Source organism: Mustela erminea, chromosome 10 (genome assembly GCF_009829155.1).
Source record: "Mustela erminea isolate mMusErm1 chromosome 10, mMusErm1.Pri, whole genome shotgun sequence".
In the NCBI taxonomy this organism is placed as follows: Eukaryota; Metazoa; Chordata; class Mammalia; order Carnivora; family Mustelidae; genus Mustela; species Mustela erminea.
In genome coordinates this window covers 61,568,371-61,583,453 of record NC_045623.1, presented here as the reverse complement: position 1 = coordinate 61,583,453, position 15,083 = coordinate 61,568,371, and the positions used below count along the sequence as shown (strand labels likewise).

The following is a 15,083-nucleotide window of genomic DNA, read 5'->3' as shown; positions in this document are numbered from 1 at the left end:
GTCACTACAGAAAAGATCATTCCTGGCTTGATGACGTTACAGAAGGTATCACTGGTGAGACAGTTCGTTCTGACAGTTACGTATTCAGCATTTATCAGGAGACACATCCATGTCAGATACAAATACAGGCTGTAGAAATAGGTTTATAAAAGAAAGCAACACACAGGGGCACCTGGGTGACATGGTCAGTTAAATGTCTGACCTCGTGTTGTCAGCTCAGGGCATGATCAAGGCTGAGATCGAACCCCATAGGGGCTCTGTGCTCAGCAGGGAGTCTGCTTAAGATTGTCTTCCTCTGGGGCGCCTGGGTGGCTCAGTGGGTTAAGCCTCTGCCTTTGGCTCAGGTCATGATCCCAGGGTCCTGGGATTGAGTCCCACATCGGGCTCTCTGCTCAGCGGGGAGCCTGCTTCCCCCTCTCTCTCTGCCTGCCTCTCTGCCTACTTGTGATCTCTCTGTCAAATAAATAAATAAAATCTTTAAAAAAATAAAAATAAATAAATTAAAAACAAGATTGTCTTCCTCTCCCTTGTCCCCCCATCCTGTCTCTCTCTCTAAAATAAATAAATAAATCTTTAAAAAGAAAGAAAATAAAAAACATACATCAGTCACTTATTATAAGCTAGACACTGGGGTGCCTGGGTGGCTCAGTCATTATGCGTCTCCCTACAGCAAGGGTCATGATCCCAATGTCCTGGGATCAAGCCCCACCTCGGGCTCCCTGCTTGCACAGGAAGACTGCTTCTCCCCTTTCCCTGCCTCTCTCTCTCACTCTATCAAATAAATAAACAAAATCTTCAAAAAAAAAAAAAAAGCTAGAAAAAAACCCCTGTTCTAGGGGTTTAGGGACATTATTTCATTTAGAACATTATTTCATTTAATATTGATAAGGGCTTCACAGGCAGATACCATAATTGTCATTCTACAGATGGAAACATTGAGGTTCAGAAGGATTCGCTCCCCAAAGACATGTCCAATGATTGCGTGTCGCACCTTGATCTTAAATAGATCAAGATATTCTGAGATCGAGTCCCCATTACTAAGAGCCACATTTTACGCCCATGCTCATGCAGTAGAATGTCTTTATGTACATTTCTGTTACAGAGAAAGTTCACAGAAAGGTGTTTTTAATTTCATCTTTATTGGTGAGAGTTCTGGTGCCCACCTTGGCATGCAGGTGATGAGCCTGGTGGGCTTGCCTCTGACGAGTGGGGTTTTTGTCCTCATCCAGGACACTGTCTCTTCATAACACGGGACTAGGAGTAGAGATGGAGAAGGTGACTGGTAAGGGTCTTATATTGGACTCACCCAAGACATACTTTGCAAGTTATTTTGTTTTTTAAGCAAGTCCCAGTCATAAGCTTACTCTTTGGATTGGTGCCTTTTGCCTGTAGCCATTCAAAGCCAAGTATGTCAAGGAAAAAAAGGCCCTTCAGTTAGTTGAGGTTTTATTCTGTTTCTACTTTGGTGGTTTGAAACTAATTACAGACTCTGGGTTGTGCCTACAAGTACAAAATGAAATGAGAGTTTGAGCCAATTACTTTAATAACGAAGAGAGGAAAATCCACTTTTCTTTCCATTATCTAAAGATTTCAGGCATATGTAAGTTTCTTTTCAATTGAATTATGTGAAAAGTTGGCCTCAAGCCTTCATTTCACTTTGCCTGCCTAGAAACCATCGGAGATTTTTGTTTGAGAGAGGAGATGGCATGCCTTAGCTTCTACGGGACTAGAGGGCTTTGTCAGAATAATTGCAGGCTAAGAAATTTTGGCATTGTTATGATAGAATATTTCTGTGTGCTCTTGTGGGGGGTTGTGGGAAGGTGTATTATGATGACCCTTCATTTAAAAAAAAAAAGAAAGGCTGGAGTACCTAGAATAAATTTCAGGAGAAAGAGTTTTCATTCATCTCATTTACTGATTCACTGGCTTCCTGCTTCCTGTGGCCTATGGGGCCTCCCTGGCCTGGCGCCCACCCCCTTTCTGACTCCATCACCAGCTGTTCTGCTCCTGGCCCAGGCCACTCCACCTACTTTGGCTTCTTTCTTTTCTTTGTGCGAGCTGAGCACACCCCCAGCCTCAGGGCTTTCACACTTCTGGTCCCCTCTGCGTGGAATCCTCTTTCCCTAGATGTTCACGCAGCCCCTTCCCTCACTCCCTTTCCATCTCTCCTCCGATAACGCTTTAGCGGATATCATTTCCAATACCAGTTTCTCAGAGAGATGCTGTTACTGGCCCCCCATGCAGACTGCCTGTCCCCCTCATTCTCCATCGTCCTCACCCAACTTGTCTTTTCCTTCTAGGTCATAGAACCGCCTGACATAATATATGTGTACTGGAATATATGTACATGCATATATATTATTTTAACAAGCTTTATTTTTTAGAACAGTTTGTTTGTTTGTTTGTTTGTTTACTTATAGAAAAACTGTGGGACTCTAGTGTTTATAAACACCATCCCAGTTTCCCTTAAGATTGACGTCTTTCCCTTACTGTTACCGTCTTAGGGGTGTTATGAGTGAGCCAGTGGTGGTACATTATTAGCTAATGTTCCTGATGTATTCAGATTTTCTGTTTTTACCTAATGGCCTTTTTCTGTTCCAGGATCTCATCCAGAATATCACATTACATTCAGTCATCATGTCTCCTTTGGCTTCTCTGGTTTTTGATGACCTTGACTGTTTTGAGCAGTACTGGTTAGATATTGTGTAGAATGTTCCTCGGTTGGAATTTACTTGATATTTTTCTTGTGATTCGACCAGAGTTAAAGTTTTAACGGGAGAAGACCACAGAGACAAAGTGCCACTCTCATCACATTGTATCGAGATACATACTATCAACATGACTTATCACTGTTAGCATTGACTTTGATCATCTAGCTGAGATCATGTGTGCCATCTTTTTCCACTGTAAAATTCCTTTGTTTTCCCTCTTTCCCTGTACACTTTGGAAGAAGTCACTGTGTGCAGCCCACACATAAGAAAATCATGCTGCACTTCCTCAAAGCTGAGATATCTGTATAACTTTGGGATTCTTCTGCATGGGACATTTCTCTCTCATTTATTCATTCATTCATTTGTTTGTTCATTCAATTTCTTTAGGACAGTGTGAACTCATAGATATTTATGTGCAATTTGGGGCTATAACCCAGTACTACTTTATTCTGTTCCTCAGTTTTTTTGGTTTTGGCCAATGGAGCTCCTCAGTTGGATCTTTTATCTCTCTGAATGACCCCTAACTGTATGTGATCTTTTTCATTAATTCCTTCCTTTCTTACACTACAGGATCCTCCAAGCTCATTTTGATATTTCCTGCCCCAGTACTAGAATCAGTCACTTCTCCAAGGAGCCCTGATTCTTTTTATTGGAGTATGATCTCAGAAACCAAGATCTGGCCACTAAATGTGCTCATTGCTACTGAGCTATTGTTGCTTCTGGACCCTCCCTGCCAATACCTGTGTGTGTACTAACCAGTGTGTATAACCGTATCTATAAATATGTGTATGTGCAATTAGCTCTGTCTGTATGAAACTAACCATTTTTTTACTTTATCTCCAACCATAGTCTCTTACCACACTGATCATCCTAGCCTCCCTCTCTTGTTTATCTGTAAGTTCCCACTCAAATACTGAGAGACCTGGCTCCTACCATCCACCCTACATTTCCTTAATTGCAATTGTCCAGTTGTAGAAATACCAGAATTTTTAACCCTCACCCCTGTGCACTATGACTTTATCAGCTGGAGTACAGTGCTGTTATACAGTCTCTTTTGCCTTTAATTTTACAAACTCTTCTCATTTCCAAAGTTCCTAAGGTCAGCGCCTTTATCTTCCACAACCTTCAGCGAGATTGTTTCATATACTCGTAATACAGTTGGCTTGCTTGACACATACAGCACATTGCATTATAGGTTACATATTGCATGGTTCCACTTATGTGGCATTCTGGAAAAGGCAAAACCATTGGGTCAGTAAAAAGATCAGAGGTTGGCAACTTGGGGAGAGTGGGAGGAGGATTAAATAGGTAAGGCACAGGGATTGTTTTGTGGGGTGGGGGGGTGAAACTACCACGATACTGTCATTGTGAATATGTGACCTTGCACATTTGCTAAAACCATTGGAGATTCCTGGGTAGCTCAGTTGGCTTAGTGTCTGCCTTTGGTTCAGGTCATGACTCCTGGAGTTAAGCTCTGAATTAGGCTCCTTGCTCAGTGGGGAGCCTGCTTCTCCTTCTGCTGCTGCTGGTCCCCCTGCTTGTGCATGCGCTCTCTCTTTCTGACAAATAAATAAATAAAATCTTAAAAAAAAAAGTTGAACATTATAGTGCAAAGAATGAACTTTAAGGTGTGCATTTTATCAAATGCTTTTTCTACATCTATTAATATGATTATATGATTTGTATTCTTTAATCTGTAGATATGGTGAACTAAATTATTGATTTTTGAATGTTGAACCATCCTTGTATACTTGGAATAAATCCCATTTAGCTGTGATGTGTTCTTCTTTTTATTTGCAGTTGGATTTGATTTGCTGTTAATGACTTTTACATCTATATTCATGAGAGACATTGGTTCTTGGTTTTCCTTTCTCGTAATGTTTTTATCTGGTTTGGGTACTAGACTAATGCTGACTTCAAAATGAGTTCGGATGTCTCTCTCTGCTTCCGTTTTCCTGGAGGAGGTAGTAAAGAACTGGTATAATTTTTTTTCCTTAAATGTTTGATAAAATTCACTATGAAACTTTCTAGACTTGGTTCTTTGTTTTTGGAAAGTAATTAATTATTAATTCCATTTCTTTAATAGATATAGCTGTCTTCAGATTATTTATTTCTCCTTGTGGAACTTTGATAGTTTACATCTTTTAAAGAAATAAGCCACTGCATCTAAATTATAAAATTCATGGACACAGAGTTGCTCATAGGATTCTTACATTATCTGATTAATGTCTGTAAGATCAGTAGTAATGACCTGTCTTTAATTTCTGCTATTAGTAATTTGTGCCTTCTCTCTTTTTATCTTGGTTAGCCTGGCTAAAAGTTAATCAGTTTTACTGGTCTTTTTGTTTCTTTCACAGCTTTTGGTTTCTTTCACTTTCTCTAATATTTTCCAGTATTCAATTTAATTGAGTTCTGCTTTTTTATTTCTTTTATCTTTTTATTACTTCTTTTCTTCTTTGTTCTTTTTCTTGGCTGCTGCTTCTTACTTTAGGCTTAAACTGCCTACTCCGTCCTTGCCCTTCCCCAGGAGCTCCTCCTTAGATAGAGGCTGTGTCTTGTAGTTCTTTTTGTTCTAAGATATTATACTGGAGGCCTGTTGGTGTAGTTTTAAGGTATAAAGAAGGGAAAGAACTCTGTGATGTTTTGATTAAATCTTAGCTTTTACTGAACCTTTGTCCCTGGACTGTGACCTTCACGAATGTTTCTTGTCTTTTTTCCTCCTTCTTAGGTGAGACAGGAAAGCTGGAGTCCACTGGACTCTGGCATACTTCACAGCGTTTAGTCTTTTTCTCCCCCTGCTGGAGTCAAGGGGGCAACATTCTTGCCTCTTCACAGTGAGATCCTGTAGGTTCTTGGCAGTAAACACAGATGCTAGCATGGGCTTCTTACGAAGACTGCGACCCCTAAGTTTCTCAGTCTCACACTCATCCTTAGTGCTTCAAAATGACCACTGAATGGCCCATACCAGTTTGTTGTTCCAGTAGAAGATCTCGGCTATCACTGTCTGGATTCTCGTCTCTCTAGATTTCAGGGTGGTGGCTTGTCCTGAAATCTCATTTCTCCATTCAGTCCAAGAAAGATCAGTGATTTTCAGTGTTTTAGCTTTTTTCTTGTTGGAAGGAAGGGAGTAAGGACTTCTGATGTTTTTACATGTTGGAGCTTATCACCAGGAATCCTTCCATACAGTTGACCCTTGCACAGCACTGGTTTTAACTGCGTGGGTCCACTTCTGTGTGGATTATTTGAATGAATACAGTACAGTAATGTAAATGCATTTTCTCTTTATGATTTTCTCAACATCTTCTATTATTTTAAGAACACAGTATATAATGCATATACAAAATATGTATAAATTGACTGTGTGTTATCAGTAAGGCTTCCAGTCAATAGTAGGCTATTAGTAGTTAAGTTTTGGGGGAGTCAGAGGTTGTATGAGGATTTTCAGGTGTGTAGAGGGTTGGTGCCTCAGACCCCTGTAGTGTTCAAGGGATAGCTGTCTGTCTCCTTAATGTATTTCCTTTTTTTAAAAAAAGATTTTTAATTTATATATTCGAGAGAGAGCATAAGAAGGGGAAGGTCAGAGGCAGAAGCAGACTCCCTGCTGAGCAGGGAGCCTAGTGTGGAACTCCATCCCGGGACTCCAGGATCATGACCTAAACTGAAGGCAGACACTTAACCAACTGAGCCACCGAAGCGCTCTCCTTAACATATTTCCTGACTTTCCATACCAGGATTAAAGTTATAGAAAAACAGAGACTGTGTGTCTTTTATTCACTGCTCTACCTTCAGTACCTAGACTAAGTACCTGCTCAGAGTAGGTAAGTAAAATTAAGTAATTCAATGAGTCAGATAATATTCACTGAGCACGTCAGTGTGCCAAGCACTGTACTCAGTAAGGAGATACAACAATGAACAAGAAAACACCGCATGTCTACGTTGTTCCGGTGGTGGTAGGGGGCATGGTGGGCAGACACTGAAAATGGAAAAAAACACAGATTGTCGATTAGGGGATAGGGAGGTATTGAAGCACAGAAGCCATGTACTTCTGGTAACTGGGTGATGGGTATTAAGGAGAGCATGTGATGTGATGAGTACTGGGTATTATCCTGAACTGATGCATCATTGAACATTATATCAAAAACTAATGATGTGCTATACCTGGCTAATTGAATTTGAATTTAAAAAAAAAAAAAGCCATGTGCTGGAACTGGCCTGGGCAAGAGGGAGGTAAAACATTTCCAGAAGAGGAGAGCATCACCTTAGTCGAGTTGTAGAGAATGAGTAGGGGCTAGACCATGTGAGCAAGGGCCGCCCTGGCCAGGGCAGGGGGGAAAGGGAGGAAGAGCAGGGACCTGATAAAGTCCATGGCAGACAACCTGTGAAGTGATTTTCTCACCCCGCCTCAGATAATCATTAGTACTCCGCACAAGGTAGGGAGTAGTAACTCCCATCACCCATCCATCCGAAAGTCTGAGTGACTTGACAGAATGTCACCCATGCTGCGTGATGCAGCGAGTCTGTGTTGGGCCAGTGTTCATTTTCCTTCTGCGACAACGATGACTAAGGCACGACTCAGAGTCTGGCCGAGGAGCCAAACTCAGAAACAGATCTTTATGATATCAGTGCTTCCTTAGAATGTGCTTTATTGTCGTTTTTCTTTTAAGACTTAAGCCCTAAAAGTAGTAACCTGAAAATCAGGGCCGTTCTGCGAGGGCCCACAAACCGCTGGGGGGAGTTTTGTCAAAGAAGGCGGGAAAGAAAAATAAATGCGGGCTTCTGCTCTTCAAACCTCAGCCCAGTGAGCCGGGCTTCCCGGAATCCTTCATGCCGCTTCAAAGGCCTATTGTGGAAAGTCTCCAAGTGTGTGTGGAAACCCTCACTGGGGAGCTTCCCAGTGAAGAGGCCTTTTAAGCTTGAACTGAGATGAAGGAAGCTGACGTGATGAGTCCTGCCAGGTGGCCCGTTTTCTGAAGGAGCCCAGATTCCATCACAACCTTAGGAAGGTGATCTGGGGGTAGGGGGTGGGATTAGCCAGTTCAGATTCTTTTGCCAAATGGTATCTTTTTTGATTGCAGAAAGCGGTGGAGATTTTTTTTTAATCTTTTTTCATTTTTCGCCATAGTGAAAGGTGGGGGGCATTCACCAAATGATTGATATACCTGTAAATCGCTGATGACATCTCGTGAGGGCTAGAAGGGGATTCGGGAGTGGAGAACATCAAGGCTCCCACATGATCCATGCCAGTTTCTACAGTAATGCCACTGTGTGTTCTGAGAGCCGGCATCCTCTGGGTTTTTGTCCTCATGCTTTGCCCTGCATCTCTGTGAAAGCTGTCCCCCCGCCCTCCACTTCCCTCGTTCTGTCCTCAGTTTGAGACCCCATCTTCCTCTCGCCAGGCACTTTGAAGTCAGAGAGACCCAGGTTTAGCTGCGTCATCTTGGACAAAACACCTTCAGCCCCACGGAGCCTCAGTTCCCTCCTCTGTAGAACGAGGGGGGTCCTAGTCCCTGCAGCATCCTCAGGCTGGGAAGGGGAGGCGCGCTGCTGCGTTGAGGCTCACCCGGGGTTCGCACAGTGCCTGGCACAGGGTCCGGATCCAGTCTGTTCGCACTGCCTTCCTCTCTGATCCAGCCCCATGTTCCGGGAAGGCAGGGGCTGTCCCGTTTGGCTTTGAGTGTTCCTTCTGCAGCTCTTCAGATCCTCTCCCCACCGTGTCCATATGCGCTTAGCTAAGTATTTTGAGATCACAGTGTATTTGAGGGAAAGTCCTTTTGGCTACAGCTAAAATTAGGTCTCTCTTTTGCTCCTCTGTTTACCACCCCCCCTTCCTATTTTAACTAATTAGAAGCATTGACGCTTAGAAACACTTGCGAGAAGTTGGGAGAACAGCTGGGTTCTAGATACCAGCAGCTGCTCCCTCCCGGCAGGCACACAGGCGAGGGAGACAAGGATCCTGAGTCCGGGAGGCGGGAAGGGTGCCCTGGGGAAGGTGACAGAATGCCAGAGTCTGCAGCTTAGCAAACAGAACAGGAGCGGGGTCTTACCAGGGGTCCTCTGCCTGCTGCTGAGGGGGGCAGGAGCAGAGAGCCTGGGGAGGAGGAAGGGTGGGGATAGGGCGAAGAGAGAGAAGGGAAGGAAAGCACTGAGAAGCTCAGCTCAGCTCATTGCTTAGTTACATAACCAGGTACTTGACCCAAACCCCTGTTACTCCCACCTGGACTCCTGCCCTTTCCCCCAGCTGGGCACCTGCTCCAGGCTCCCCACTACTGCCAGAGAAGGCCCAGGAGAAGGGGAGTCTCACCCCCTCCCAAGACCTGTGCAGTAGGTTTCCACCATTGAATTTAGGCAAAATTCTACAACAGATGGTCCCTGAGTGGCTAGCTGCGCCGTCTCCCTCCACCCCTGCAATTGCTACAGCTCAGCCTCGCTGTCTTATCCTTCATTCCTTAGTTCACCAGGTCTTCCTCTCCTGGAGCCAGATTACCTGAGTTTTATCCAGGTTTCTCTACCCTCTCACTATGTGATGGGCAGGCCCCTTCATCTCTCTGGGCCTTATTTTTCTTATCTGAAAAGTGGGGACCATAATGGTAAGTTGCCTCGCAGGGTTGTTGTGAGGGTTAAATGAATAAGTAGTTTAGATGTTTAGAGATGTGACTGGCACATAGTAACTGTTCAATAAGTCTTATCTATTGCTTGTGTCATCATTGTTATTGTTATTATTATTTCTTTTATTCCCTTGGCTGTAATGCAGCAGCACCCCCCCACACACATATAAATTTTTCTTGACCTAGGTTTTCCTCTTCCTTCAGCTGTGAGCTTACATGGCACTTCTGGAGAGAAGGATCCCCTGACCGCCCCCTCTCCCTGCATCTAAGCCAGTGTTGCTGTCACAACATGGTGTAGCCCCTTGTCCTTCGGCCTCATAGCACTTACTGTAATGCGTGATTACAGATATTTGGCGGAATATTTGTTGACTGTCTGTCTCCTCTACAAGGCTCCAAGCTTCCCAAGGGCGGGGCCCATGCTGATTTTGTTCACCAGTGACTGCCAGAGCCTAAAATAGTAATTGGCACATGGTAGATGTTCAATAAACACATATGAAGGGAGGGGAAGATGGAAAGGAGAGAGGGGGATGGAAGGGGGACAGGGGAAAGGATAGGATCATCATTGGGCAAAAGGGAAAAATACTTCTAAAGCTCACTCCGCCTGGGATCTAGTGGTCTCCCACTCCTTAAGATCGGAAGGGCTGGAGAGAACCTCCTGGCCCTCCAGTTCCTGCTAGCCACACTTCTCTTTCCCCCCACCATGTCCCACTCCCTTGGGACCCTGCTCTTGGCTTCCCCATCTTAGAGCTAGTCGATACAATAAACGTGCCTTGTAGTACGTGGACTATTCCACGAATCCTTTCTTGCCAGACATAACACATGTGTAAGCCTTCATCTTCTCCAGTTACTGCCTTCATTAAAGTGACTTGTAGGTTGAAAACTCCAGGTAGTGAGTCAGAGAAATAGGCAAGCTTTTCGGTGTCACCGTTCACCGGGGTCTTTCCTCTTTAGGACCCTTCCCTCAACCCCAGGGAACTTTTCAAATATATCATGGCGGAATTTGGGGCTCAGGAAACTTTCTACGTGACCTCGTCTTTGCCGCTTTTCTGCCAGACTCCATGTTAAACTCTAGACCATTCCGTGATGCCAGAGCACCTCTGCCTGTGGTGTGCGACCTTACCAAGCGATTCACGCAGCCCCCACTCCTGGGTGCTGGCCTTGAGCAGGACTGACCTTGCCATGACCCACCTCACAGAGAAGACCTGGGAACTCCTCTCTCACAGTGGACCACCCAGAAAGGTTGCCTGGAACATACATCATTTTATTTTTAGGGGCAAAATACAGAAATGTATTTTAAAGGATTAAAAAAAGGAGAGGACGTGATATAGCATGACATCTAGAATGTTGTACAAAGGATTACAGTCTTGTTTAACAAATGGGCTTGAAGAAACCTGCTGAAGGCATGCTGATTCCATAGTGCTTTAGCAAAATATATCTTAGTTTTACCGAACTTATAAACGAACATGTTCCCCTTTCAAAATAAAAACATCCCAGGTCAAAGAGCTGTTTGTAGAGTTCCATTTATCTAGCAACTTAGAAACGTGCCAAAAACCAAGTAGATTCTCTAAGGAACACGCTGGGATCTTCTGTATCCAGATCTTAAGGATTTGGGCATCCTAAAAATAATCCTAAATATGTGCCTTAGTATGAGTGGTTTCTGGCCCTAGACAGGTCTGGAAAGTACCAGCTCTCAACTATCAGTGCCAAGAGGGGAGTCTTTCCTTCCTGGGAATGGTGGCTCCCTAAGGAATGTTGGGGTGCCATGAAGCTCAAAGCTACCTGGGGACCCATGCTTTTCACACCTGACAGAGAACTTCCAGGGTGGCTCTGGAGAGAAGAGCAGCTCATTCTGACTGCTTCTGCCAATATTACCTGTTCCACCTTCCCCTCTGAAAAGCAAGGCTTTTCTTCCCTCAAGGAAGACTTCATGGAGGAAGCGGCATTTTAGATTGATCATTCCTTTACCCATCTATTCATTCAGCAAGTATCTTTTTTGCATAAACCCCAGCCAGGTGCTTCAGCATGAACTGTAGACACAGCCCCTACCCTCACAGAGTTGATGGTCCTGTGGCAGAGATACACAAGAAAGAAACACAGGCGCATATAGCCAGTATACTTGTTAGGGCTTAAAGGAGTAGCACAGAGTACAATGAGAGTGTTCAGATGGGATTAGAAATCTGCAAAATGTGACATAAAATTTCTACCTTCTAGAATGGTTGAACCAGTGGCTTAGGAGGGGTGGGGATTCATCGAGTAAGAGATGTTTGCTCCAGAGGGGAGATTCTACTACTCATGTATTGTTAATGTAATGGTAAAAAGAAAAAAAAGAAAAAAGAAGTGGATCTTTTAACCTGTTTTATTATTATATTTTAATTCTTTAGAGACAGTGTACACCTGTCCCCCACTCCTTGTCCACCAACTTGCCCTTTGGTAGCCCCTGAGTTAAGCAAATGGATTCTCCTGCGTGGGTTTGAATCCTGAACATAGTGCTATTTATTATCTGGGTGACCTTGGGCAAGTTAGTCATCCTCTGTTCACCTCTCTTTTCTTCTCCTATAAAACAGAATCAGTAATGGTGATACTAGTCTCTCAGGGTTGCTGCAAATATTGATGAGACATGTACACTTTTGACATGATGCCAAGCCCACAGGGTACCCGAGGATGTTAGCCACTGTTACTAGTGAGTGCTTCATGCGTCGCGATGATTATTTCTGTCTCTACCTTTTCCACAAAGGTGGAGGTGAAGTGTGGTCCCCAAGTAGGAACCTGATGCTGATGCGTGTGGGGGAAGGAGAGGAAGTTTCCTTCCAGTTTCTGATTTAAAAGGAGCTCCTGATTGCATTCTAGCCTTAAAAAACTGCTGACTCCCTCCCCCAACTGTGAATTGCCTGCCCAAATCTCACACACATTCACTCCTGGCTGGAGTCTCCCCACCACTGCCCCCCACCCCCACCCAGATCGAGGCTTATTCCAGGCAGCCATAGTTTTACTCCAAGATGTCTGTGCATAAGGGCCCTACCTTTGCCGATGGCCTCATGTCTTCTGTCTTGACAGGCAATTCCTTGTCCTTCCGTCTCCCGCTCACCACCCTGAGGAAACTGGAAGATGACTCAGTGGAAGGGTCTGAGCCTCAGGCCCTGTGTTGGCTGTCCAGAGGTTGCACTTAGGACTCCCAGATTGTCCAGAGCTTCTGCTACTTTAAAAAGAAAAAAAAAAAAAAAGTGCCTTCACATCTCAGGTGTTAAGTGCCAGATCTTGTAGCACTTACAAGGACAAATTCATTTCTTAACTGAATAATAGAGCTTAAAAGGCACATGACTGGCTGATGTAAGCTTTGGCCAGGTCTGTGAGGAATTTTGCAACATTACTTCTCTTGATGTTCTTTTCTTGTAGCTGTTGTTCTCTGAACAGGAGGCCAGGCTGAGGCTCTGCTTCTCCCTTACCCAGTGACCTTGAAGGAGCCAGGTTAAATCTATAGAAGCAAACACCTCTTGGTGCCTACCAGTCCTCACTCTGCCTCTACGTATGAGGTGGGGAGAAATGGGAGCAAAAGCCTAAGCCTGAAAATCTAAGAGTTCTTGTCTACTTCTGACAACTCTTTTTCCCCTAACACCTCTTTGGATCCATCACCCAAGCCTCCCGGACTCCTCTCTTACCTATGTGCATCTCCCTCATTTACCAGCGCTGCCCAGTGCCCCCTCCCCCCAACCTCTGCACCTGACTCCTGGCAGACTGAATGTAGCAGGGCAGCCCGCTGGTGGCACCTCTGGCCTCCCAGGGCCTCCCGGGAGACTGCAAGTTCCCCTGGTCCCAGCCTGCCTCTGGTTTCTCTCTCACCCACACTTGCCCTCGCTCTCTGCTCCAACCACACTGGTCTTCTCATTCCTCACATGTGTCTTTCCTTGCTTCCATGTAGTTCTGTCCTCTGCTGGATGCATGCTAAAGCCTGCACGTCCCTTTAATGTCAGCTAAGCCAGAACACACAGGATGCAGGTGTTACACATACGTATATATCATACATAACGTGAGGCAGTGGAGGACAAGGAATGCCAAGACCGCCCCCAACCCTTGCTTCTCCATACGCTGAAACAGTCCCTGGAGCAGGAGAGAACCCTCATCTCTGACAGAAAAGAGAGCACTGTGACAGAAAAAGGATTTAGAGACAGCACCCTTCCCACACTGCTCTTCTTCATGCTTCTGAGCAGAGAGGACCACAGGAAGAGGCTGTGGACAAGATAGTTTCTCGTTCTCTTCATGCCTCTGACCTGATTATTTCTCAGTTACCTCAGATTAACTTGGTGTTTTCAAATAAACTAGCAAAGCTTTCCTGCCTAAACTATCAAACACAACCTCACCCGTCAGGCCAGATCCAAAAACATTCATTCAAATAATTTTTGTTCTCTTGGGTTTCACTCTCCTGGGTACAGAGACTAGTCAGGAAGGACTAAGGGCAGAAAGAGAGGGAGGGGAACAGAAAGAGGGAGAGTGAAAAAGAGAGAGAAAACGTCTCAGAGCAATGTGAGGACATTCACAAAAAGAGGTCCAGTCCCCCTTGCCACCGGCCTGTGCATATCCCTGGTTCCCTGGAGAATCTCTCTTCCACTGACCAGCCCTCTCGAGTAAGGCTTAGGCCACCTTCTTTCCTTAGCCATCATCTGGTCTCTAGTGACTCCGACCCAGTCCCCTATTTTTCCCCAGCTCTCTTCAGCTCATGAGAAAGATCTGCTGCTTACGAGTCAGAAGTCCCAAGTTCTAGGTCAAGGTTTGGCATCTGCTGTTTTGTGATCTTCCCTGGGCGTTGTCCATTTCCTGCTCTGAGGCATTGCCAACACTGTGGTATTTCACCACTGAATCCACTGTGCACAGAGGTAACCAACATTTGTGAGCACTTGCTTTATGCAAAACACCATTAGGATTAATGATCACTTCTCCATTCACCAGCCCTGCAAGGCAGGGAGTAGTCCCACTTTAGAGAGGGAAGTTACCACTTAGGAAAATGAAAGAAACCTATTCAGGGCCACAAGTTGGGAAGAGAAGAGGTAGGTTTCCAATCCAGGTCTGTGTCTTTCCAGAGCTCGTGAGCCATCACCCTAAGTTGAGGCCCAAGTGTATTGTAGAAAAAGAAATCAAGATGTCTTCTTCCAAAACAAGAAATAGAGCTTGTCCTTTTCCATTCCTGCATTACGCAGAAGGTGGAATGCCTTTCTTGGCTTTTTTCCCTCCGCGCACACCTCTGCCTAGGAGCTGGGGAGAAGGAAAGCACACATTCGAGGTGTAGCTCTAGAAGAGCCGGAAGCCCAGAACCAGAGGAAGAGGAGGAAAGGGGAGAGGGAAAGCTGTGTCCTCATGGGACCTGCAGAGGTGGGAGCACACCCAGCCCAAGCCCTTTGACACGCAGTGAGCAGACCGAGGGCCAGAGTCACAGAGCTTGTCTGAGTCCACCCCATTCACAGATGGAGAGAAGGGTCTCGAACCCTGGTCTCCCAGCTCCACAGAATCACCCAAGCCTAATGAGCCTCCTCCTCAGTTCAAAAACAAGAATCTCCCGAACATTAATTTTGTACCTGTCTGAAAGCCTCACCGAGCTATGCTAAAGGTAACAGACGCTGCAAAAATGTTCTCACGGCAGCTCCCAGCTGAACACACAGAGACGCAGGTCCCCAGGAACAGCGCAAGGATTGTCTGAAGGGATCTTTGCTGGTGAGATTACAAAAATCATAATATACGAATAAATGAACATATGGAAGAAATCAGCAAAGCCCTCTCC

The 15,083-nt window shown here is 45.0% G+C and overlaps 1 protein-coding gene across 15 annotated transcripts in view; it reads left to right on the top strand.

Moving 5' to 3' along the window:
* Positions 1–15,083, top strand: part of FGGY (FGGY carbohydrate kinase domain containing) — a 520,049-nt gene that overhangs the window by 476,695 nt on the left and 28,271 nt on the right. Inside the window, exon 15 of one of the 15 annotated variants that reach the window (XM_032301947.1) lies at positions 5,440–6,011. The exons of the other annotated variants lie outside the window; for them this stretch is intronic. Coding sequence (XP_032157838.1) covers positions 5,440–5,493 — 54 coding nt within the window. The 3' untranslated portion in view covers positions 5,494–6,011. Of the gene's footprint in view, positions 1–5,439; positions 6,012–15,083 lie in introns of those variants that run through there. 15 annotated transcript variants of the gene reach the window in all.